The 27398-nt window shown below is 43.0% G+C and overlaps 1 protein-coding gene across 1 annotated transcript in view; it reads left to right on the top strand.

Moving 5' to 3' along the window:
• AGBL1 (AGBL carboxypeptidase 1) overlaps positions 1-9223 on the top strand; it is a 279320-nt gene extending 270097 nt beyond the window's left edge. Inside the window, exon 22 of the mRNA XM_075714164.1 lies at positions 8917-9223. Within this exon, the coding sequence (XP_075570279.1) occupies positions 8917-9223 (307 nt within the window). The remainder of the gene's footprint in view (positions 1-8916) is intronic.
• The last annotated feature ends 18175 nt before the right edge of the window (positions 9224-27398 follow it).

Below are 27398 nucleotides of genomic sequence, written 5' to 3' on the forward strand. Positions count from 1 at the left end.
TAGGTCCTTCTGGCATGAAGAATCCCTTTAAACCCTGTTTGAGTTCTGAAGTAGGATGAAGGTGGTGCTTCATGTTTTTGTCAGCCCTCCATGCCTATTATTTTTCTTGTGTGCTAAATCACTAAAATTCATCCTTGCAATTCCTGACAGACAAATTTGAGGAGGCAGGGAAAGCATAATGAAATATTTGCTATTCTTCATGAAACATCTGGCAGGGCTTTGGCAAGATCAAGGAATTAGCCAGAGTTGCCACTTGTATGCTGTAGCTGACATCTTTTTTTGTCCGTAATGGAGTCCAAAGCATATGCAAATCAGCTGTGTAATGAGTGAGGTTAAGCAAGGTTTTAGATTTGGTTCCATATGGTGTCAAAAACATAATTGACCAGAATGTTTTGAAATATATTGAACACGAGTGTTCAGATTTGTTTTATCTGAATCCCGTTATGTCTGAGAAAAGATTTAGAGTGAGGGCAGAGGCTGAATTTTTAACCTTGATCTATTATCGGTTATCTATGATCACACATACTTCATCAGATGTTTCTGCTATAAACCCCACTTCAATTTGCTTTAAAGGCAAGATAGATTTCTTTGACCTTGCCTTCTCTGCCTTTTATTCTTATGGGTACACACACACAGACTCTCTCTCTCTCTCTTTCCCAATTATGATATCGACTAAACACACTTGTTCTCTACAGGAAAGGATGAGAGAACAAAAGTTATGTATCAGTCGCAGAACTTTTTACACTACAGGAAGTTTCCCAGATCAGTTATGATCCCTGGGATTAAATGCTTAAATTTTAGGGGGATTATGATTTTGCAGATTTGTGCTGGATTCATTTCAGTGTGCAAGCAAATATTTGCATGCATTGTTATCTGACCCCAAAAATACCCTGTACATAAATCAGATATGTAATTAAAACACAGTCTAGACATATGTTGGCCATCTTAAAATATTTTGCTTTCAAAAACCCCAAATCCTTTAAGTCGCTCAGAGAGAACTAAGGGTTATATACTATGGAACCTGGACTTTGGAAATTAAATATATAGAACTAATTACAAAACTTGGACAAAGTCAGTGGAATTATATGAAACAGCACCAAGGGAAACAAGAACCCAGGAGAACCTGCATGCCTTTACATTATTTATCCTCAGCAGTACAAATTTTCAGCATCTAAGCCAAAATCTTTCTACATTTCTTTCCCCCCTGTAGTGCCAATGTCTCAATTACTGGAAGCACCCAAAAGCAATTACAAGGTTTCCAATAATCTTCCTGTATTACTGTGGCTGGACTGCTAAGTATCATCAATAACGTGATTATCATTTTGAGAAGAAATTGCTTGAAATAGAGATGCTGCAAGAAAAGCTCCCAAACACTTTCAAAATCATATTTTCAGCAACTCTTACATTATTAGTGTCCTAATGAGTTCTGGTAGTCTTAGCAAATACCTTCCCATACAGGGGGACTTGACTGCTCATATTTCTCAGGAACCTTAAGCTGTAGAAAACCAAAATGTTATCTGGTTTGGAAGCATTTCTTTAGATTCTTAAACTCAGAGTGAAATCCAAGCCACTGACAGTGCTGCCTGGTAGATGGATATTATCCTATCTGTTTTATGGCACCCATCTTTTATTTCCTGTGTTTATCTGGGGTCTGCACCAACTGTCATAGCTCCATTTTGTGTCTGACTTGTATCTGTTCAAGCCAGTGGGTTTTATTAATGCTTACAAGCCTACAGCTATAAGAATGCTAAAGATGCAATGTTAGAGCTGCACCGATATATAGATTGCTTCTCAATTAGGAAGAAATGATTGTTTATAAGACCGAATCCACCACCTTCGGCTTCTCACCAGCTTTTCCATCCTGCAAGTCTAAAGACCAGCCCATGTGAATTTTATTGCTTAGCATTAGAAACATGCCTGGATTTGAATTGAGATATCTGGAATCCAGGAATGACATGTAATTTCAAGCTAGTACTCTTCAAATGGGAGAAAAATGCCTGCTTGTCCTCTATACAAACTCGTCTTTCACAGAAGGATCAAAACTGTACCAATGACATGATGCAATTCAATTAAATGCAGTTCTTCATATTTATTCAAGGCTTTTCAAGTTCTCAACCATGTGTAATGAGAGATGTGTACTCAACATCTCCTCTGCTCTTACAGCAGTCATCAGCCATCTTCTCACCAATAAGGAGAATGGAAACAGTCATTCCTGAGAAGACTAAGAGAGCTTCTGCCAGTTGCAAATAAAATGCTGTCCAGGGCTAAATTGTTGCAAGCCTGAATGAACATTAGGGGACAGTATTGGCCAGGAGTCAGCCTGTTACTTGCTCTTCATGTTCTCCCTCTACAAGTTGTCTTCCCTTCTCTGTAAATGATAAAGCCCCACTTGCTCCTTACTTATCTAACTGGTGCACCAGACATCCATTTTTAATCTGAGCAAATCAATTATAAATATTACAGCCTGCAATTACCCTGGGAACTCCTGAAAAACTAATTACGAGTCTTAGCAATGAATTACACCTTTCTCTTGGCTATTTGCAGCAGGAAGGGAAAAAAAAAAACCAAACCAACAACCTACACTCAAAAGGAGACCAAACATCTCTTAGCCATAGCAAACAGAATTCAAGGCAGTGTTTAATTATGTTCATATTGCTCATCAAAGGATGGGCCATGGTGGGCTGAAAGCCAGGGCACCTGACATTGCCTAGGGCTTAGCACACATTTTTTCAGGAGGTGCTCTAAGATGTAAAAGTCCTTGGCAAAGAGTCTTTGGAAAGAGAAATCTCATGGGAGCCTACAAAGTTCATATCATTATTGTTTACTCTGTAGCAACAAAGGAGGTGAATGCAATAGTTCTTTAAGCTGGTGCCATCTTGCATCAGTGCATAACTGATTGCCTCCCTCGGTGAGGTCAGGGACTAAATAGAGCCTTGTCTGGCTTTTTTCAGGCAGGAGGGAAGCCAGGCTGCTGCCTCTAGAGCTCCTGAATTCCAGAGGTCAAACTGGAAAGTCATTACAAGGTGTGCACCACACCTTGTAGGAAGTGAATCAAGACACTAAGGACAGACTAAAGCCCTTCTTTGTTGGCATCTTGTTGCCGTAGTGTATTTCTTACAGGTGTAATTACTTTAAAAGCATCATAGTTGTTTCATTTATGTTCTAAAATACTACTTTATGGAGCTATTAAAGGCAGAATTGTACTCTGGGATAACTGCAAATGCATCTGCTTAAGATTCATTTTAGATTTGTTACAAGACCTCAGAAGCAGTGTTCCTGTAAAATACTTTTAATAAAACATATGGATTCCTCAAAAGCAAAACTGTGCAAGACCACACAGCCTTTTCAATTCAGTGACTGTCGTGGTTTAGCCCCAGCCAGCAACTAAGCACCATGCAGCCTCTCGCTCACTCCGCCTGCCCTGGTGGGATGAGGGAGAGAATCGGAGGAATAAGAGTGAGAAACTCTCCTGGGTTGAGGTAAGAACAGTTTAATAATTGAAATAAAGTAAAATAGTAATGATAATAATAACAATATAATAATAATAATAATAACAACAACAACAACAATAACAATAATAATAATATACAAAGCAAGTGATGCGCAATGCAATTGCTCACCACCCGCTGACCAATACCCAGACAGTTCCCGAGCAGTGATCGCTGCTCCCTGGCCAACCCCCCCAGTTTCTATACTGAGCATGATGTCATATGGTATGGAATAGCCCTTTGGGCAGTTTGGATCAACTATTCTGGCTGTGCCCCCTCCCAGTTTTCTTGTGCACCTGGCAGAGCATGGGAAGCTGAGAAGTCCTTGACTAGCATAAGCAGTACTCAGCAACAACTAAAACATCAGTGTGTTAACAACATTCTTCTCATACTAAACCCAAAACACAGCACTATGCCTGCTACTAGGAAGAAAATGAACTCTATCCCAGCCGAAACCAGGACAGTGACGTAGGTGGAATTTAAATGTCAAAAAAAAAGAAGGGCAAGGCAATCCCAGTTCACTGCAGAGAGGGCAGCGTATCTTTAAAAGCTGCAGGACACTTTACTTACCAGCATGTATATAACCATTCATACAATTGGTAAAACTTTGTTGGAAAAGAATGAGAGATTCCCCTTCTGCGCAGGTGAAAACTGTGGTCAGGGAACTTGCTGGTATCCCCAGTCCCTGCTTGAGTGGAGAAAAAGCACAACCTTCTTTCAGGTGAATGCTGTAATTGCTGAGAATTTGGACTGTTTAGGTTGGACATAAATCTTTTTTTCTGTTTTCTCAAAGGAAAATGTCTGATATCTTGAAAAATTTCAAGAAAGCCATTTCCTGCCTTATTTGGTCTATGAACTGTATCAGAGACAAGCTTGGCTCCTTATACACAGCCATATCCCTGCATTGGGCAGCTTCCAAAGGATTGGGACATATCATGATGGAAAGAAGATTTAGCAAAAGGAGAAAATAGGGTTACAGATAGGGTGATTATGCAGCTACTGGTATGTTATTTTTCACTGCAAAGAGAAGATGAAGACATGTTTGCTTGTTTGTTGATAAATTCTTCACAGGGAGTCATTGATATGTCCATGACTAGTGGTGGTCCCCAGACTTAGCTTTTTCTTCCTTTCTGTGTGAAGCATTTAACCACTCACTTCCTAGCTTTGCTCTGGCAAGACTGCAGCAAATTTCACAAGAGTGAGAGAAGCAATATGAAAAAAAAGTAAATGCTCCATTTCCTTCTCTAATGTACTGCAACTGCGAGGCCTGTCAAATGAAGGCCAAGCAGCAACCCTGAACAATAGTCACAGATTCCCTAAGAGGGACAGTTGTCAGTGCCTGTTCTTTCCAGCAGAAAAAATAAAACACATTGTACTTTGAGCCAGTCATTAGAATATACAGAGAGCGAGTGACCGGCCACACAAGCAAAATATGAGTGAAAAATCCCAAGAAATTACTTAGTACATCTCTAGTTTTTCCCCATGCCCTGGAACTCTATGCACAAGTGAAGGAGAATTATGTATCATCAGTCATCCCCATGTACAGCATGTAGCTATAGTTTATCAAACACAACTATAGACTGTCTTTTCTTATGTGCAGTTCAGCAGGATAGCTGACTTGCAAGGTTTCTGTCCAGCTGTGACCTAACAAGACCTAAGTAGGCTAACTTAGAATGAGGGGTTTGCAGGAAGCACCTGAAAGAAATGTTTTTCAGTCATACCGGAAAGCTCCAGTTATGCTGACATGTAAGGAGGGACTGGGCTCCCTTCTCCTTCTCCTCACGTTAGGTTAGCAAAAAACCAGAATCATTCTACAGGGTACCAAAGCTTGCTTGCTTTCCAAAACCAAGCAAACAAACACACCCACATACAAAAGGAGAACTAATTAAGATCAAGTCATATATCAATAAATATGCAAATTAAAAATCAAAACAAAGAAATTCTATTTATCACATCATAAAGTTGCAAATTGCTGTTGTGGCTCCCATCGGCTGGAATAGATGAGGTCTACAAGGCTGTAGGTTTTGAATTAGTAGATCAACCAACATGTGTACAAGTTTTATTGTGATAGCTGGGGGACTGTTGGCTGTAGATATATTACCAGCCTTCCCTCCCCCTCTTCTGTACTGTATTCACATTCAGTGGTGTTCATATTTGTCTTGGAGTTCTCTAATGTGATGTCATTGGTTTTCCTCATTGTTTACCTTGTATGCAAGGCAATATCATAATTCTTTGGTAAATCTGTTTCATGTCCCCTGGGGTTTTTCTCTTTGGTTTTTTTTGGGGGGAGGGAATTCTTTTGCAGCTTTTAAAAATAAGATTAAAAAATTAAACAAACGGCAGAAATACCAAGAACCTGCCCCAACAAAAAAAAACCCCACAACTCTCTGTTGGAAAAGAAAGACAGACACACCTTCTGCAATGGTATGCAACAGTCTAGATGTTGGTATCTCTGCTTATTACCATGTTGCACCATTTGCATTCTGTCCTAAAGAAGCTGGTCTTTATGATGTGGAGAATCAGCATATAATGACTTTGGCAGCTTTGTTAGTGGGACTCTAGCTGGCTCCCTAGCATGCTGCGTGCTGCCACCTCTCCTCTTTCAGAAAAACCTCTAACTTGCTGGTTTGAACTAGCCCATTTGTATTGCTTTGTTATGTGTTTTAAATACTCCCGCAGCAGAAAGTGAATTATTGGGATGGAAGGTTCCACATAGTAGAGAGGTGTAGCTGGTTAGTAGAGTTTGGTAGTGTGATAAAGAGCCTTTCAACTTTTAAGTCACCAGTATGATGACAACCTCCATTGGCAGCGAGAGGAAATTGGTACTATGCACCATCTATTTGCTGTTTGGTAGCTCATTATGTGATTTGTGGTGATGGCATCGATCCAGTGGATATCAGTCCATATTGGAGAAACCACTACTAAGTCAGTGCTAATTGGCTTGCTCGTTCACTGTCACAGCAAAGGAGCAAAGGGCATAAAGGAGGAATTCTTCTTTCCTGACCTCTAAACATGGTCTAGGCACATCCTCACTTGTGGGGAACCTCTGCCTGCAATATATCTGCCCAAGTATTGAATTGTCATGGTCTTGGTGTTTTGTGCACTATGTATGTAGGCAACATGACAGCACCCATCTTGGAAGTGAGAGCTTTTGAAGTCCATTATAAAGGTTTTATGCATAAATACTTGCTTCATAAAGACTGTCCCTTCAGTCTTCAATGTAAGGAAATGGCAGGTTTGTGTGTTTTTCATTCTCTGATTGTTGTCTTCCAGATTTCCCTTCCATAATAAAGTGCTTTTGTGATAGAAGTCTTTTTCCCCTTTTTTTCCAAAATCCAGTCCTAAAATCATTCCAGTTATCAAAAAATTCAGAAGGTCCTCTGTTATTTGGTTTCCCAGATTTAAGTAATAATAGGGATTTTTTTTTTAATTGTTATCCTGTTAATGCAAATGTTTGACCTTCAGTTCCTAGATTGCAAACTAAATCATTCTGTCTGTAAAATATCAGTGAGTTGGGTGGCAGCTATTCTCTGTCCCAATGGCATTAGCTGGTCCTCCCAAACACATAAGTGCAATATTGAAAGTAGATATGCTTTGGTTCTTTTTGATTGCAGAGCTGCAAGAGCAGAGCTTGTAAATGAAAAATCTAGTTCCCCTGAGTTTAGGCAGCTTTAAACATTATCATAGGTACTTGGTATCATGGTAATTCATGCCATGCTTGCATATGAAAGAAAAAAGAATTCAAACCCACTGGCCAGACTCAGTAGAGACCACTGCTTGTTGCTGTTTGTGCTGGGAGGATTGTCCTGGTTTGTTTGTTTTGTTTCATGTCACATACTCAATTTCAGTATGAGTTCTTCCTGACCCAGATTTCTGAGCAGACTGAAGTGGAGCCAGAAACTGTAAAAGTGCATAATTATTCTTTTATTTATTTTTAAGCTGTACAGCTCTATTAAGCTTTCAGAGAATCCTTTATACCCAGCCTTTGAAGTAAACTAAGCCAGAGATCAGCCAGAGAAGGAGAAGTGGGTTGACACTGCTTGTTTCTGCTTGCAGAGTAGTCTGTATACAGTTAAGATCTGGAGTCTCAAAGCTAGGAAAATCTTACGCCTTTGGAGTGCAGAAGAGAGGAGGGATCAATACATCCAAAAGCAATACTTTATACCTTTGGTATGTTCTGAAACCTCAGATGCTGGCACTGCTGTGAAACAGCTGAGAGCTGGAAGATTATTCCGGGTACTGACATGTAAATGAGCAGACCACACATTAAAGCTGTGTATGCTCCATCTGCCAAGCCATTCATTCTTCCCAACTTGGGACAAATTAGAAACTCTGGCCCAGTGGCAGAAGATTATTATTCCTTTCCCAGTCCCACAAAGCAATGCATTCCCCTGCTTTGAGTCTGATTGAAAATGTTAACCTGGAGGTGAAAACCACAGTATCTGTCCTGATTCGTCCAGGCGTTTCAACATTGAAACCACAGGCTTCTTTCTGGTCTCAAAAAATTACCCAGCTGCCCTCCTGGGCTAAGGGCCAAATGGGAACTAGGCAGCTAGGTAGGAGAAAGACCCTATCCCCCAGAGCCATCTAGTCTACCGGTTACAATTCTTCCACAAATATTGCATTAGGGTAACCTAATACAATATATATTGAAAGTGGACATGTAAAGAAAGCCTATGACCATTCCTGTAAGTAAATAGCAGGAGGCTAAGGTGGTGTAACCTACCCTTCTGAGAGCCAGACGACATAGCTGTGATATCCGTTTAGAGTCTCTCTTCAGCCGTTCAGACTTGCCTCTGAATTTGCCTCTTCCTTGGGAAGTCATGCTGTCAAAGTCTTTTCATGCTCCTTCCAAAACACAAACACTCCGGGTATTTCTGCCCTCCTTGGAGCCAGTGTGCTCAAAGACCTGAGAGCCTCCAGTTTTTGTTTGCACTGCCTTTTGTTAGCAGTGCTCTGAGCTTGCACAGAACAAGAGGAAAAGATGCCAAAGCACTTCAGTCACCTGGATTAATTAGGTCTTATGCTAAATGTGGAACTACAGCGAGGTGGGTGATGGTTAAACCAGCAACCTTCTGGAAACAGAATACCTACTTCTCTACTATAGTTCAGCTTCTATAACCTTATAAGTACCTCAAGACAAGAATGGTGTTGTCTATATATAAAGCACTCAGTTTCTGTATAAGCAATAGCAATAATAGTGATAACAATAATCATTTCTCCTGTGAGATAGGGAAGTATCCCTCTTCATTTTACAGATGGTGAAACCAACACAAAGACATATAGGATCCTGCTTAGTGCCATCTCATGCCTTATTAGCAGAGCCAGCGTTGAACCCAGGATATGCGTTTCCCTGTTACTTGTTCTTACCCCTAGAGAACACATCCTCCTTTGATGATGAGCAGTCTCTCTTCTGATTTTTCTGCAGAAGCTGCAACAACAGCAGCCTGGAGACTGATGATGAACCTCCTTGTGTGGAAGAAATTGATTATAATACTGACAGTTGCTCTGATGGTGAAGGGGACTTCTCGGAGCTAGACCAAGAGATCCAAGAGTGCCTCTCATGGGTGGAAGGAGAGACAGAAGATGAGGGAGTGACCACAGAACAGACATGCAGCTCCAAAGCTCTCAAGGGGCTCTACATTTCCAGCCAACCATCATCCAACAGTACGGCTCTCCCTCTGAGTTCAGCAGCACTTGGGGTGTACAGTGGGTTCGAGAGCAGCCCTGCGTGAACAAGGCTTTGACTTGCAGAGCAGTAAGCAGATGGGTTACTGCTCATGTTTGCCTGTTTGCCAGCTTCAGCATCCTTCCCAGATGTGTTGCTCCAGTTCTGAATAGAAAGTTGACTGTATGTTTGTGTGATTTGTGTACATATATATATTGAGAATGACTCCTTATGCTTTGTACACAAGGCAGAGCGAGGGGCCACTGGCCCAGATGGCACTATGTGAGAACATCACCCATTCCTAAACATAATCCCCAGTTTCCCGGCTGCGTCTAGTATGTGCTTTCATACAGACTGACCTGAGGAATGGTCTTCTGAGACCAAGGAACCAGAGATGATTCTCGTTTTCCTGCTTTAGGCTTTATTATGGGAAGCAGACTTTGCCTGGAAGAGTGACAGTTACTGATGCCTTTGGCCAGAGCTCTCCCTTGCCATTCATTTCTCTTGAGCTGTAGAGCATGTATCTGATTTCTGTCTTATCAGAATTTTTACAGTGTGTTCAACAGGTTGGGTTAGGCTGTGCATGCTTCTGAGCTGGTCATATCTCAGCAACAGTGTGGGAAATCCAATATGCTATAGTAAGGAAAGCACCGGTGACAATACAGAGCAGTCCTCTGGAAACCTGGGCTAAACTCACCTCTTTGCTGCACTGGAATGAATTAGTCCAGTGTAATCTCAGCTGAGTCACTTCATGCTTGAACTGATGGGCCCAAGTGTAGAATTCGTTTCACAGATGCTGTGAAATTATATTTTCTTTCTGAGACATCCTTCCAGCTAAAAGAGTACAGATACAACAGTTCATCCTGGGGAACTAGAACTACTATTTAAAGATATTGGGAGTGAGGGGGATTTGGGGCATTTTAAGGAGAAAAACATGTTCTCTTGAGGTAGCCAGGCATCCCCCAATATTCTGTCAATAGATTAGTGATGGTGGCAATATCCAAGAGTGAATTTAGCCCAAGCATCAGTCCTGTGACTGATTATTCTTTGTTAGTTTTATGGTATTATGATACCATCAAGGAAACCTAGTTCATGGAACAGGACCCCATTGTGCCAGACAGTAATATAGTAGAAGACAATACTGGTAGGTTATATATAGGGCATGCTCCACCAGTGACTCCCATAAAGGAGTCAGAACAGCTTCTCCTTTGATCCCCAAATGGAAAAAAATTAGGTTTCTCCTAAAACTGCCTACTAACACAGATCCTAATTCCTGAGAATCCAACACAGACTGAGAACACACACATGTGCCTGACATACCTAAAGCATGAAGCCCACATCACCGCATCTCACAACTCATATCACATGAATTTCTTATGTGTCTTAGACTCTGCTGCTGCAAATGGGGAATTGCCCTGAACCCAAATGGAACTAATTGTGTGATGCAAGAGGCTCCCAATTCTGTCACTACTTTATGAGGCTCAAGGAGAAGGATGAATGTACAGTCTGTTGTAGCATTACAGCCTGTAAAGCCTCCATTAGCAGTGATTATTATTATTAATATTGATGTGTGACTAAAAGCGCCATGTCATCCTCCCATCTTTATGCTGTTTGTGGAGAGAATTCCTGGTGCAGAATGAGGTTTCCTCTGATGCATTTCTGAACACCTTTCCCCAGGCTACCTAGATATATTTTCCAGCAGGAGCTTGCTCTTTGGAGAAACAGCATCTTCCTGTCCTGCTGGGTTTTCAGTATCCAGGTGTTTTAAAGTCTTCACCATCACATAAGAGTTCTCTGTGTCTCTAGCTCTCTCTTGATGATGCTGCTCAAAAGACAGGCAGCTAGGATCCTTAGAAGTTGAGCTTCTTAGACTAAACTAATTCATTAGGTACGGTGTGTGTTCTCTGTACAGATGTCCTGTTCTGCTTGCTTTAGTGTGCAGCTTGTTGCACACAATACTGAATTTTCATAAAAGGTTGGCTCACAGGAATGGACACAAAAGAGGTAAAACAGGTGTTCCCATTTCAATAGTTTGTATAACATTGCTTCAAAGCTTATTAATGAAAAGCTATATATGTGCATAGTTAACTTCAAAATCCAACATTCGTATGCATGACAAAAAACTCACATTGTGCTAGGTCCAGACCGCAGCATAGACAGGCCATGTGTAAGATCTTCAGCATTCAGCACATCCCCAGGACACAGGGAAAAAACTACCATTGTACATACATGTGTCTGTAGATGTGCATGTATACATCCAGAGCTGCTTTTCTCTCCCATGTTACATTCTGTGCCAACGCCCTGCCACAACAATAACTGAACAATGCTTACCAAGGCTTGCCAATGGTACACCTTATTGCAAAGTAAAAAAAAAAAAAAACCAAAAAACTTCTTAAATTAGCATTTTTCTTAATGAGACACCAATATTTTGGCTATAAATACTATAGACCAGTCTCAGACTTCTATCTGTTTCATTCTTAAGCTAGGGAGAATTCAGTTCAGTGGGAAAACTTTGCCCTAATTGTGATTCATTGAATCAATACACTGTGGAAGAATTGTCCTAATATAATAAAAGCAGAGATGTAGCTTCCATGCATATTTGGAGCCAAACGTATATGAGCAGTACCATTGTTTCATAGATCCCTGTGCTAGGAGCTGCAGGAGGTAGAGAGATGGCAAAGTCCCTTAGGGTGTTTTCAGTGTCTGGGATCCAAATGCAGCAGCCAAGCTGGGAGCAAAGTGTCCAGGCACATCAACCACACCTGAAATGATGCTGTGCAATATGAAAAGCCTGGCTGAGTCTTCTCCCTGGCAGCTTCCCATGTTTGTGCCAAATAACTTGTCAGCAAGTGGTGAGGATGCTGCAGAAGGCAATGACCAGGCAAACCCCCCAGCCCAAGGGTGCTCAGCCTGCTGCTGAGAAGGTGGGAGCAGAGGAAGTACAGAGAGAGGGTTGGGTGACCAACCAGTCAGGAATAGCACCTGGAAACCTCCAGCAGAAGCAGTTTTGTGGGCTGCCTCATTTCTTCCAGGAACTTCTACGGGGAGCAGATGCTCTTCTTCTTTTGATAGACCTCTAGAGGTCAGGAGAGGGCCTCCATTGTGCACTGCTCTCTCCATGCTATTAAAATTCTCCCTGAGTCATGGTAATTAAGCAGAACTAGGCTCTGCACAGAGGAACGGAAGTGCATTGACTTTAATAAAACAGAGTGTAAAACAACTTTAGATTAACTCCAGCCTTGTTTATTCTTGCACACTTGTAATTCTGGTTTGGTATTTCCCCAGTGAATGGAGCCGTTGTCCCCTGCGCTAAGGCACGTCACCTCACTTCAGCCTGCTAAGTGCTGAGCAGTGAGGCCAGTGCCTTTTCTCGCTGTCGCTAGCTAATCCCAAAGAATTTGGAAACAGCCGATGGAAAAAGGGAGGGAGGAGAGGGAAGTCACTCTGCTCCCCAGCGCTGCCATTCCTCAAGAGTCAGCAAGGCTGTCAGGTTGAGACGCAAGCCAAATATTTCCATAATGGCCAGAAGAGACCAGTGTCCTAGAGGCACTCGCATAGTCCCCATGGCTAAAGCAGTTTTGGGCTCCTGCCAGGCACATCATTAACTTTTTTTACTGACGCCTTTTGTCTCACTGACTCTCTTAGCGGCTGTGAATAGCTCCGCTCTCCTTCCTCCCCCCGCCATGGTTTACATGACATGGGTAGAAGATGCAGGGCTGAGCAGAGCTCACACTGCACCCTCTGTCTCAGCCTCTTGCCGGCTCTCAGGCCTGCCTGGCCACAATAGCCCTTTCCTATTGGAGACGATCCTAAGTATGCCTTGCCAGTGTCTAGTGAAATACATGTGGGTGTAAACCTCTGGGCTAAAAATAAATAATTAAACAATAAAAATAAAAATAATCAAGTCAGCAAACTAAAGGAAGAACAAAATCTAATTAGTTTTATCTGCTGTTTGTTATGAGGCTGTCAGAGTGCTCTATCCCCTGGTTTTACAGCACTCTGGAAAATAACAGTGATAATAATAATAAACAACCGTGCACTGGGTTGTTTTTGAAGCAAGCAGGAAGCAGATTAAGGAGGGGAAAAGACAGCAGCCCCTCTCCTCTGCTGCTTTTCTCCTCCTGCCAAAAAGCAGAGATGCAGGTGATAGCACTATCTCCTGTCTTATCTGTCCTTGGACAAGATCCACTGCCCCGTCCATCACTTAGAGACACAAAGCATGAGTGAGCAACTGTTTGGCAGCCAATTCAGGACACTCAGATTGTATTTCTCGCACTGCCACAGATCTCTTACATGTTCTTGACCAAGTTGTTCATCCTCAGCTCCCAGTCTCAGTTCTGATGTGATTCCTCACAGCAAATGCAGTAAGGTGTGAGTGAAAGTAGGTGTGTGTTTTGGGGGAAGGAGGTGAAGAAATAGGGATGTAAAACTACCCAGGTGTTTGCTCTATACTGATGTCAGCTGTTGCCAGTTGAGAAAGCAGTTGGAATTATTCTGTGCAGGAGCGTGGTGGTAGTTGCCATCACTACTTTCCACTCCAGTGATGTGTGGTGATGGTGATGGTTCGTTAGGCTGTTCCTCTTTAAGCTGTACTGGATAATTTTAAAAGTGTCTCCTTGCAGGATATTACCAGCCTATCCTGTCCCATGGCCTGGTCCTCACAGCGTGGAAATTTTTACACATGTTTTAGGGAGAGCAGGATTTAACCCTGTGTTTGAACACTCTTGTATGGTTTTCCAGGCAGAGGTCTGGACACAAGGCTCCAGCTGGAGGTAATGTGCAAAAGCTTGGAGGACTGAAAACTCTGTACACATAATTGCATCAGGAGAAGATGAAGGAGAAGGCTAAATAAAGAGGAAATAAATCAGGGGAGAGGAAGGAAGAGACTCAGTGCAGGGAGAGGGATGAAGAGAGCAGATGGGAATAGGAGTAGGGGGCACTTGGGGGAGACATAGGCAGGGAAATGGGGGAATAGTTCCTATTTGTGCATTCTCTTCCGTCCCCAGATAGCATGTCAGTATTAATGCTATCAAGAAACAACCCTCTCTACTGTAGAATAAATCTGCCACTGTATTCCCCACTCCATAAACGGCAGCCAAGTCTGTATCCTCAGCACTGCATTGTGCGTTCAGCGCTGTGTTTTGTGAGTGCTTTTCATGATGGTTAAGCCTGTATCATTTCTGGCCTTAGATTTCCCATCCAGGGACTGACATCCTCAGACAGGTTCTGGAAGATCCATGGCATATTATTGTCGATGCAGCAGTTTGAGGCTACTTTCCTCATCTTTTTTTTGCTCTGCTTCTTTTATTTCACTTTTAAAAAGTGGAAGGGAGAGAAATGAAGGAGGTGAAGGAGGGAGTGAGAGAGAAAGAGAAGGCAGAAAGAAGTGCCCTGCTATCAGTCTAGCAAGATCTCCAGCAAGATGGTGAGGCAGCTATTTTGGCTTCAGGGGCTTTTTTAGCCTTTGATTAAGCTGCTTGTAGCTCATTCAGGGACCAGCAAGAGGAGAAGACAGATCTACCACTAAAAACAATCATCCATTGGATGCCCTGGCAATAACTCCAGTCCCAGTAAACTACAGTAGCCTTTGGCTGACTGACCTTTGGGCACTGGGGGATGGCTCCTCACTAGCTGATGTAACGGCAATCACAACCCTGCTTCTTGCCCCCTTGCTCCTAAACACCTGACTGAAGGCTTTTCCTGAATGGTTTCCAGTGTACGCTCTGGCAGCTCATGCACAGATCTGCAAGGCTTTCCTGCCTTTGCCTCAACATTTCCATAAAAAGTTATTTAGCTTTTCTGAGCTTGTTTCGCCATCTGTGAAGTGGGGTCACTAATATTTATTTTCAGTGAAAGGGGTCACAATAAGGTTTAAATCACCAGTATTTACAACACAATTTGATATCCTTAGAGAAGGCAAATCGGAGAGATTAATTGCTGCTTCCGTCACTTATCTGCCGTCACTGAAATAAAAATACTGCCCACCACTGTGATCATTTCGAAGTCCTTTCCAGGGGCAATTGTTTTCTTTGGTGTCCATGGAAGGTGGCATCAGTGGGTCAGGCAAATGCTTGAGGGGAAAGCATCGTCAGTGTCAACAAAAAGGCTTTGGATTTTTTGATAGCACAGTGGTCTTCCAGTGTGCTGGTTAGTGAGTTGGGAAAATGGGAAATTTAATAGAGGTGAAAATGAGACACTTGGGAGAACAACGGAGCAGTCTGGTAAACATCTGAAATGTCTCTGCCCAAGTGCTAGGAGTATAAGGGCTAAACAGGAAGAATATAAAGCCTTAGTACATATACTAATCTATGAGTTAATCAGCTTCCCAGACACATGGAAAACAGAAAGTAGGAACAGCAGGAGAAGGATTAATTGGCTGTGAAGCATCAGGGAATTGGTAGGTTGGGTCAAGGAAAGAGGAATACAGGCCAGCAAGCACCGACTTAGAGATTAGAGCAGAGGTGCAATGACAAGATCTCCTAAGGCAGGGAGAATAATAGAAGAAAAGTGAAACACTAAAGGTGTGTGAGGACCTCATTAATGCCTTGAAATGAGAGATTAATTGTTTAAAAAAGTTGAAGCAGCAGCAGATGAGAGCAGAATGATACCAAAGCATGTGTGGATGAAATCAGAAAGGTTCTGGCACAGAATGAGCTAGAGGTAGCTAGGAACACACAAGGGAAGAAAAAGAAATCTTATAAATATGCTAGAAGGAATGAAAGTATGCACTGTGTACCACAGAAGGAGAGCACAGGCAGAGGGTTGGAATTATCATTGCCTTTTTAACTCCGCTTATCACCAAGGGTTGCTACTAGATATGTATAACAGAAGTCATACTGACTCAGGGATGGGAATAGGCCAGAACAAAGGGGTGTAAAGTGAAGAATCCTTACACCGAGTAAGTGAATTCAAACTGTTGGACCTGAGGGAATTGCCCTGCAGGTTGTCCAAGGAAAGCAGTCTGTGAGCAGTTAGGAATGGACTCCAAGAACTTCTCCTATATTGAGAGGGTTCTGCAGACTACAGAATGGCAAATAATAGGGTATTTGTTTGTGAAGATGGAAAAAGGAAGAGCCAGGAAATTTAAATCAGCCAGCTAAGCTGAGTCACTACAGAGAAACCTCGACAAATTATGAAACAAACAATTCATTAGCAGCTATAGGATAAGAAGGTGGTAAAAGATGATCAACATGGATTTGTCAAGCTGATATAATTTCCTTCTTTTATGGGCTAATTGGCTTAGGCGATAAGGCAGAAGTAACATGTCTTTGCTTTGGGAGAGCTTTCAATACTTTCTGACATTACGTTTTCATAAGGAACTAAAGAAATATAGTTTATATGAAATCATTGTAAGGTAGGCGCACACTAGCTGAGAAATTACTGCTGAAGGCCAGGTTTCATCTCCACAAATGTTAGCCTTCTAGAAGCTAGGCATCTGGTCTAAATTATTCTGTGCAGAGTAAATGTAGAGAGACAGACACCTCCAGAAGGTCTATATCCCCTCCTAAGATATGTGGAAAGGATCCTTTGCTGAGATATTTCCTTGTCTCATTATCTTCTGAGTGAAGCTAAACAACCAGCTCAGACAGGACACCTAGATTTAAATAAACTCACCCCAAGAAGGTATCCCACAATCACACCTGCAGGGCATTATTTTGCTTAAATAACTGGGACAATACCATGGAAAATCCATTTATATTTTCAGAAAAATCCTAAATCTTTTTTGTTGAAACTCAGTTCCCTGTTCACACACCTCTACTTACGTTAACACACCTGCCACCCTCACCTCCAGCCTCTCCTGTGCAGGGCTCTGCTTCAGAGTTCCCCCCGTCTGGCTCTGTTACCCCATCCCCTGTTCTGCCAGTCCCACTTCTCCAGAGCTGAACACGCTAAATACCAGAGATCTGAGGGTCTACGTCCCAGATGAAACCGGGATCAGAGCACACACTCTCACTGGCGACTGGCGCCCAGGTACCTGCCAAGAGCCCTGGAGCAGGGAGCGCACACTGAAGCCACTATGCCAGATGGCCTGACTGCTCTCAGTTGTAAGAGCTGCTTTGTGCTTTTTAGCTTTACTGGTGCGGAGAGAACATTTTGAACTGTCTAAGCCTTATAACCTTGTATCATTGGCACACGAACAGCAGCAGCACACTGTTGAACATAATAACAAGAGGGAAAGAGCTGTGGAATTAAATAAGAATTTAAATCTTAGGGTTCGCAGCTCAGAGCAAGAGGCTTTAGCTGTGTTATTTCCAGGAATTGGTTGAGTCATGATTGAGAATAATGGGTAAGATTAATTCCTTCGTGACTATGGCTGAATAAATTCTTTGCCGATAATTTTGTCTATAATTTGACCAGTTCTAGCTGCTTTTTCTAATGTGCATGATGCAGGAACATTAGCTGTATTCTGGATGTGTGTGCTGGGTATGCAGCTCCAGTCCTTGGTATCTAGCAGTGAATTTATTCCCCAAAGACAATTTTCAACAAGATTTACCCCAGAGCAACCAAATGCAGGATTTGATCTGTCATATTCAGAGTGATTCATTTTTCACCTCATCAAGTAGGAAGAGAGGAGATAGAAAGAGAGAGGGAAAGTTATTTTGCTCTTCACAACAAACCCTTGTCTTCAAAGTCTGAGCTGCCACAGAGCGGTAAGCGGTGGCCCACCGAGGGACACAACAAATGTTGCTTGGCAACTCCACGCCATTGATGGGAAGCGCTCGGCAGGCTGAGCATCACAGAGGGACGGAGACAGAGAGTGAGACAGTGGCACACCAGGATGCTCGCTCCTGTCTGGCCCTGTTAGAAATGACACCGTTCATGCCCCAGTAATTGTTGTAGATGCCAGCCAACAAATTCTTTTCTGTTGGGTGGGAGAGTAATTGCAGGTCATAAATGGTGAAGTGTCCCCTGCCTGCTCCCCAGGAACAAAGGGACTTTGGGTCTATTAATATCCTGAAGGTCACTGAATTCTTCCCAGTGTAGCTGGCTGTGAGGAAACCTTAAATGGCTCAGAGGTGTGGCTGCTTGGTTAAACACCTACAGGGATCCGGAAAAAGCCTATTGTCCTTTGCAGCATCGCACAGCTACCTTGCCACCTCGTTGGAAGTATCAAGCCTCGTGGTAGTGGTGTTGTAGCCCTGACAGTCTGAGGATGCCAGAGAAACCAAGTTTGCAACAAGAGGACAGTTGTTAAAACTGGCAAACAGGGTTTTCAGGCACAGTATTCCTTCATCAAGTTTTGTCAGTATTGAAAGATTATAAGTTAAATGAAACAAGATTGACCACACAAGGCAAATCCCACATGGCTTGTGTGCTAGCAAACTTTGCCAAATGCCTAGAGGTTTTCAGCAGCTAGCAACTCCAGAATACACTCTTCTTTGTGTTACTACACATAGAATACTATTAGGATTATCAGGCCCAATGCTGGCATGAGGATCAAGAGATACTTAAACTTCATAGGGAGGTTAGCAGAAATGGGATTTGGGGTGCAAGGAAATATTCTGTTTGAAGCTAGAAGTTCTGCTTCTCTCAGTTCTCGGAATTCTGGGGATAATGAAGTGCTCATTTTTCTCTGACTTCATGCAGTATTAGATTGTCCCTTTCTTCTCAGTGAGACCTAAAATTTTGGAACAACAAGGGATGTTTCCACAGAGCTGGCTTTTCCTAACTGCCTGCAATTGCAACAGTCCAAGAGTTTTGTTTATGGAAAGTGCCCACACTGTAGTAAAGCTGCAAGTGTTGTCAAAAATCACTTTGCCTTTGAAAGTCCTGAATGACCTGTGTAGACAACACATGCGAAATATCCCCTCTTGTTCCTCAGTAGAGTTTTTGAGTGGCATATTGTCTTGGATGCTTTTAAGTAAAATAGGTTAACAGTTTCTAATGCGTATTAAAAATTGTATTTCTCCTTTTTTGAGCTTTTTTCTGCATCTTACCACCTGCAGAAATGTACCTCTTTTTGGAAGGGCTGCTAAAGTATTTTTTTCTCCAGGTTTTGGCTCTTCTACCCAAACATGTTGTCTCCTCATTGTCTTACTCCCTAAACGCAGGCCCTGGTAGGCTGAGAAGTTTAATTCAAGTGCAATTGCTTCTGGCCTTCATTTTTTTGTGCCATTATGGAAATTTTGCAGAATCACAGGCTATTGCCACTTATGGCTGCACGTGGCACTGCCTTGAAAAACCCATGAAAAATTTCAACTTCTGACTACAACTAAATACACCATCTTTTGTCCTCCTTTTATGTAAATAAGTCACTGCTTCATAAGTTATTCTATCTTTGTTTTGGTTTTTTTTTTGAAATTGAGTCTTTGCCTCTGTAAACCATTTTCCTTTTTTCACTGTCTCGTCTCTTACACTAATTGAAACAATTATATACTGTTTCCCAAGGACAGTTTCTTCATCCTGTGGCATACTCAGCCTTACTCTGCTCTTCCTCACTCACGCTTTGTGCTGCTCAAATTTGTCTGCCTTTTTCCATTTTTCCCCCTTCCTTCACAAAGATGCATGGGGGAACAAAGACCCCAACACCTGTATCCCAGCAAAAGCCTTGGTTTGTCCTCCACCCAACCTTCTTGTGAAGGCCACTTGCCCCACTGGCTGGAGGTGGACATTTGGTCCTGCCTCAGCAGTGGAGACAAGGACTTCTTCACTGCATGGAAGGGAGGGATTACAGACAAGTATCTTTCCTAGGCTTTTGAGGAGGTCACTTACCCTCTTTAGCCTTGCTGTCACGCACAAATATGTATATATCTATACATCTGAGTGTCTGTATATTTCTAGTCCTGACATCTCTTCTTGAATCCACCCAGGTAGGTGCCACTCTCTGTCCCAGTGCCCTGTGATTGCCTACCTGCAAGCCTTCTGGTGCTGATTCAGCTGGCTTTGGGTTTCAGGTTAACATCCTACATGCAATGTTCATACAGAGTAACCTGGGATTTAGATTTCAGTCATGTTTCTAATTCCTTTGGTTTCCTGTAGCTTTCAGTCTTCTTCGCCAGAGACATTTCTCCTGAAGCACCTGCTCACTCATGCTTTCCTTTAGCTGATGTTCACAGGCAGTGCACAAACAAGGCGGCCAAGGAAACCCTCGCTTCTGTTTGCCAGCCGGCCATGCTGACACCTCTGGGGGCAGGGGGCCATAACCAGGCCTGCTCCTGTGCAGCACAGTTATACCTTTTCAAAAAATAATTGCCTTTGATTAAAATGTAAGAGTGCCATCTTCTTTTTGTTGTTGTCATTAATGAGGGCTGCAGGCTATGGGCCTTTGAAGTGTTTAATTTTGGCTCATCTCTCTGTTCTTTCTTTCTTTTTCCTCATTTTTCTTTTCTTTTCTTTTTTTTTTTTAAATTTTAATTCTCTCAATTATCTGTCCTTCCCAGCTCAGAGTGAGATTTGTTAATTTTCACATGCTTGCAAAAACCTGGCTGACACAATCTAGCTACCTGGCAGACTCTAAATGGGCAGCCAGTCACAGGAGCAAGCAACCAAGCAGCACATCTCTCTCATTAGCTGCCTTGACCCCCGCTTGGCTGATCTGGAGGGGAAGAGGAGGGAATTGTAGTTACTCATCCCCTCTGCAGAAATGCCGCTCAGCAAGGCATGAATGAACACACCGCTGAGTTTAATTAAGGATGTTCAAAACTATTTCATTTGTGGTCTCCGGTTCTTATAGCCTGATGGACTCCTTTACATCACCTGACTTTGAGGATAGTACTTTGTTTCCCAGCCTATGAGTGGAATAACAGGACACCAGGCTCAACCTTAATGGCCCCTCCAGTATTTCCATTTGTATTACCATCACAGCTGATTGCTAGCTTGGGTTAGTCCAGGAAAGAAATAGTAAACTTTGAAACTTATTTTCTCTCCTCAGCTCAGAGGCTTAGAGCTGTGGTCTGGGCAATGGAAATGTCTGGGATGTTCATTTCTTGGTTGCAGAGGGCTTCCCAAAGGTTGAGCAAAGGTGTAAAATGGCTGAGTGACTTGAGTGAGGTGATGCTACAAATCAATTCGAGACCTAGGAGAAAACTCAACTTCCCTGGATCAAAGCCCAGGGCCCATTGGAAAATACTGAGCACTTTCCTATAGGCTATCCTCTGTAGATGTTGTGCAGAGGACAGAAATTTCATTACATCCATGGAACCACCTGCCTTGACCTTTGTCATTCTTAGTCCCTAGTTTCTTCTCCCATAAAAGCACATGTGAATGCCTATAAGCAGCTTCTCTTTAACTGTCTCATGAAAAGCTGCCTGCATGACATTTCTGTCTGGTCTTTAAGGAGGAAGAGGTTGCTCCAGATAAGGGCAACCTCCTAGCTAAGGTGCTTGCCCCAGTTATAGGTATAAATCTCAGTTGAACACTGCACTACTGAGCCAGCTAAACTGCTTAGGGAGGGAAAAACCAAACCAAATAAAAATTAAATTGAGGATTCAAACTAAGGACTAATAGCAACTTCACTAATATTTTGGATTTTGGGGTTCTTTAGACATCCCTCCACCCCCAAATGTCAAGGGATATTACCCCTTGATCTGCACTGAATTATGATACCAGATCATCAAAATATTGCACCTTGCTGGACTCATGCTTCACTGGGGGGGTGTAGACAGTGAAGTGCTAAAATCACTTATTCCTGCCTTATCCAGGGACTGTCTGTATAATGCGGCCATTCTCTTCCACGCTGCCCTTACCCTTTTCCTCTAAAGCACAGACGTGATCTTCCTTCACAGGCAGATGCTTTCTCCTAAGCATCATTATAAAATTCTCCCCTTTCTGTTGTTCAGGCTGGAAGATCCTCTTACTTTTTTTTTTTTTTTTTTCATACAAAAAAACTACTAATTGAGGGAACTGATTTTAAAGTGATTGCAATGAATCCTCAAGCTTTAGATCTTCTCATGCTTCCAGCAAGAACACAACAGAGAGCTCCAAAAATGTCCAGTGATGTATCTCCAGACTCCCTTTTGTAGCATGTTTGTTTTAGAACTGAAAGGTGAGCTCTCCCATGTACAAATCTACATGGCAATGCTTTAATTGCTGCTGTGTACTCACAGCAGAGAAGTTCATACAGATTCCTGCTAATGGAAATGTTGGAGCCCAGCTTGGTCTGGTTTCTGGGACATGGATGTCAGCAGAGAAAAGCATGGGACAATGAGGCTGTGACAGCTCGCGGAGTCTAGGAGGGGACCTGATGCACACAAAGGTCTCTGCTGCCCAGGAGCAACTCCAAATTCATCCATATTATTAAATTATTGTGGTTTAATAAGTCACTGTGTGCCACTGAGCAAAGATAACTGATAGCAACCATTATCCCCAGGTCATGTCAAATGTGAGATAGGACGCGTGAAGCTGAAACCTCTTCTGCTAACATCTAGTAACTTCTATAGCCATGGTGATTTGATCATGTGTCCCTACCTTCAAAGTGAGACAAAGCACATGAGACATGAACTGTATGTGTCTGACTGGAGGCATTTTAATCCCAGACAGCATCCAGCTCACACCTATGTGCCATCACTGAGCTGGGTGCTGCGCTTCCAGCAGCCCCTGGGGTAGCAGTGCGAGCAATCATGTTAAAAATCTGCCCAGCCTCAGCAAAGCCCTTTGGGACTCCTGGATTTTTCTTCATTGGACCTGTACCTTTTTCTTCCAGAAATGAGATGATGATGAACGTGACACTTTCGTTGCCATGGGAACACAGCGTGAGGTTTGTGTTCGCCTTGCTCCTTCCTGCAAACAAGCACTGCTGGCTCTAGAGATGGGTGTGAGCAGCACTGATGGCATCCATCCAGGTCTTGCCCGTGTGCTCTCCCAGGGTGTCTGGGTCTGAGAGTGGGGGTCGGCCCCATTTGTGTTATGAGAGGAAGATCTGAAGGGACAAGTCACTGTAAAATAGGAAGATGTGTCTGAGAGTTTGGAGGGAAATTGATAGGTCCTGGGTGAATCTTCCACTGCAAAATCTTGCTGAAGATCATAAGGGGGGTCCACAGGGACATAGAGACTAAGAGACTGCCCCCCCATCACCATGAGAAATAGCTGAAAGTTTTTCCTGTGGGGGAAAGAAATGGAGCACTGAGTTCCCCTTGTAACTCTGCTACCGGGGCTGGTCTAGCATCACAGGGAAATGACCACAGTGTTTCCTCCTACAATTTTTGATACATTCCTTACTCCCCCATCCCTTTAGACATGTTCATGTTCAGTTGCTGACATCCATCCTCTCCCTTCTCTTGTCCACCCTTAGGGCTTTCCTGAGCCTCAGCTTGGAAATAATCAGGAAACACTTTCATGCTGTTACAAAGCCATTTGGAGGTTTCAGAAAGACAATCTGGGAGGGAGTCCTCATTGTCATTGATATTTTTCTCCTTTCACAGATCTCCCTTTAAATCCTCACCTAATATAATTTTATCAGGGGAAGAAATATATCTGTAAAGGTCTTACAGAAGTAGGTTCTACTGAAGCAAAGGGAGGGGGTGAGGCTGCAATCCTGTTTAGGAGACAGGTGAAAGCCATTGTCAATCTGTCTCACTAATGGGATGATTTGAATGGGTATCAGAAAGGGTTGGAGCTCCCCAGGAAGAGATAAAAGGAGGCCCAGTTAAAGACAACTGAGATGATGCTGGAGGGTAGAAAGGGGGTGGTGAAGATGGAGGCTGTGGCATAGGCAATACAAATACTCTTAGGGAGTGCAAGAAAGAGTGAAAAATACTACCCAGGGAATCTAGCCAGGTAGTTATAAACTATGATAAAATAGGATTTAGAGGAACAGCTTGCAGCATGGTGAGTGTTAGTCTCTAAGACCTGTCAGAAGTTTGGTAGAGAGTAGCAAGAACAGCAGAAATAGATTAGGAATGTGAAGCTTGTTGCTAGAAAAGAAAATTTCTTTTCTGTCTGTCATAAATCTTTTCCTCTTCACCACTTTAGCTGCTTCCTGCATTCCCTAAGCAGGCTTAGTGTTCATACATGGCCAGAGGGTTTCAATTTGAGCTCCAAATAATAATAATAAATTCCATAAAGTGATTCCATGTGGAGGGTGGAGATAATAGTGCCTTATGCTTACACAGTAGGGTCCATGAGACTTTGGGTCAGACAGACTGAAGAGCAGTTTCTCACCTGCTGTTGAAATGCAGCTTGCTCTGGGGTGGCACAGTGCACCTGCTCTGCAGTAACTGCACCAGGAGGAGAGGGAAACCTCTGGCTGAAGCTGTTGAATGAAGGCTAGGTAGAGAAAGGAAATGTAATTCTCCACACTGGATTGTAGCCAGGATGCTGAAGTTAAACATCTGGTTAATTAATAAAAAGAGCTGTAACAGCACTATACTCCCTACATCCATGCTGGGACACTAGAATCCATGGTGTTTTGTGAGGATGAGCCTGGTTCTTCCATTATAACTGCATTGCTATGGGTCCCAAGACTTCGTCTGAAAGTGGCTCAGTTGAGTCTTGAACAGTAGCTACTGCTTTTCCTGATGAGTCAAAAAACAGCCTGCCTCTACAGTGGACTCAATGCCTAGTTTACCCAGTGCCACACTCAGACCAAGATATATCATTATATTTCATCCAGCATAAGGAGAGCAGGAGCTGCATAATAGCTCCACTGAGAACTCTCATCCGTTCTGTTAGCAGGAGGATCATGTTTTTAGGAAGAGCAGAGAAGAGCGTATCTGTTATCACCTCTTTCCCTGTGTTTGACTTGGGATGTCTCATGCTTGTTTCCACATGTAAAGGTCATCACAGCTGCTCTGTCCTAAGGCTGGCTCATAAACAAGGAGCTCTGGGACTTGATTCTTGCAGATGATAAGAATCTATTTGTTGGGCAGCCAACTCTGTTGGGGTGAGAGTACCTCATGATGGCTCTCCTGTGTAATTTCTGGTGGGAATTATATTATTAAGAGCCTCTTTTACTTAGAGGTTTTGGTTTACCAGAAACAATGGCTGGCTTTGGGTTTGAATTTCAGTGCCTGCAATACTGGAAATCCTGGAAAACATCCTCTCTGTCTCTACCACCTCTGTCCCTCAAAGATGAAGTTTTCCCTTTGTCTGTGCTTTCCCCAACTAAAATTGGATGGTCCTTGTACTGGGGCTTTTAGTGCTGCTGTTCCAAGTGTGAAGGGCCATACTTAGCAAGTTTTCTGCAGGGAGAGAGGAAAATGTGTCTTTTCTTTTATGGTACAACTGTCCAGTTGGGCTGATCCACCACACAAAATGCTGTGACCTCTGGCTGCCCCATTTGCACACCCATTTCAGCTGATTGTTAGAGGAACATAGTCATCAGCTTGAAATCTCACTTTGGTCAAATATGCTCTCTTTTTGCTTCCTCCTACAAAAGTACAGTGTTATTAGAATTAGCTTTGCTTGCCAAACAGATGGGCATCACACAGTCTATAGAGAGCTCCCTGTCACAGGCATGGGACTTTATCCCTGCAGTCCTCTGGCAGGGACATGGAGCACCCTGAAAATGCAAGCTGGGGCTGTGGCCTCCCATCAAACTTTAAATCAAATCCAGTTTAAAGACAAGGGCCTTGACATGCTTCCTGTATCCAGGTTTGTGGGGATTCCTTTTGCCTGGTTTACACAAGATTGTCGAAGGGAGAGGCTTAACACTGGAGATGAATCCCTTAAAGGAAGGACTCAAAGCATTTTATTGCATTACCTTGGACCCATGCCACCTTCTCAGGTGAAACAGCTGAGTGCTGTGGACAGGGGGCTGAGTGACACAGCTCCAGGAAGACAAAAATAGAGGTCTGCCCCTCATGTATTGGCAGGAGGAGGCACTGTTCATCTGTGCCTGTAAAGCAATTGAACTCCATGTCCTGGCTGGAATCCAGCTGAAATAGGTCAGAATATAACCTTCAGTTACATGCCCTTGGAGGTGATCTCTTGATTGCCTTGTCTTTCCACTTGTTCACAGATGGGTGTTCTGATGTGGAGCAGGAGAGGACCTGAAATTATGTACTGGGGGGACGTCTGTGCCAGTGGCTGGTGTCCTTCGTGTCTGAAAGTGGAAGGAAAATAAGTTGTTTTCCTGAACAAGGAGTTGGCTACATTTAGTTCCTGACTTTCCAAGGTGCTAAAAAGAGCACTGGTGTGCTTTGCATCAGAAACTAAGGTGGGGGATGAACCACGTTCTCTCCTGTCTCCTTTCACCTTGGTTAAGTTGGGGGATGGTTAACCTGGGTTAAGATGGAGAAATACGATGCTTTTGTCCTCCCACTTGATCTTTCAGGCTTTCCACAACCATTTTTTTGAATGCTTAGCAGACTCAAACCTTTCTGATTCCCAGGGATCATCTGGCTGGAGTATATCTGGTTAGATAAAGTCCTGTAGCTCTACCAAGTTCAGGGTCATTAAATTATTCCAAACAAACCTTCCTCTTGTGATTTCAGTTGGATACAACAACTACCTTCACTTCCTGTCTGAAGCTCTCTAATTGACAGTGTTTGTGGGACACCTGTTGTCCACTGAGGCTGCTGTTGGTCTCCCAGCATCAAGGCACAACCCTTTCCCTTAGTTCTGCATGCATCAAAGCACTCACGCAGCCCTCCCATATGTCTCATATACTGAGTTTTCTACCTCTGAGAAAACCTCCGCATCCCCAGTGTGGGGGATGTGGATATATATCACTTTCACGGGGACTCTAGTTCATCTCCCCTTCAGTTGAATTTTTGCTTTGTGAGGGTTTTTGGGGGTTTGTTTTGTTTGGTTTGGTTTGGTTTTTTTTTTTTCTTTTCTGATTCCAGCCCTTTGCTCCTAATCCTACCACCTGGTATGGCTCACACTGCAGAATCTCTCTCCCTCCTCAGTGTATACGCCCTTCAAATATTTGCAGACATTGATCACTTCCCCCCCTACCCCCACCCCACCCCACGCTTAGTCATCTGTCTGCCAAGCTAGACATATTTAGTTCTTCTAATCTTTCCTTACTAGTGAATCTCTCCAGCACTCATAATTCATTTCTCTTTGCTCTTCTTTGAATACTTTCCAGTTTGTCAGCACTTAAAAATTTTCTTATTTAGGGTGTTTTAATATGTGCGGGGGGGGGGGGGGGGGGGGGAAGGAGAAGAGAAAATTCCTGAAAAGAGAAGGCTTTTTTTGGCTCCAAGCCACTGGGAATTGATAAGAGTGGGTAGATCTGGGAATTCCTGCTGCAAGTTCTAGGTGGGTGTCTGGGACACAGAAGAATTGTCCCCTCTGCTCTTCTGAGTTTCTCTATTCCCCACTCCTGAAATCTGTAACAAAAGATATCAGCTAATATT

The sequence above is a fragment of the Pelecanus crispus genome, chromosome 7, assembly GCF_030463565.1.
Source record: "Pelecanus crispus isolate bPelCri1 chromosome 7, bPelCri1.pri, whole genome shotgun sequence".
Classification (NCBI taxonomy): Eukaryota; Metazoa; Chordata; class Aves; order Pelecaniformes; family Pelecanidae; genus Pelecanus; species Pelecanus crispus.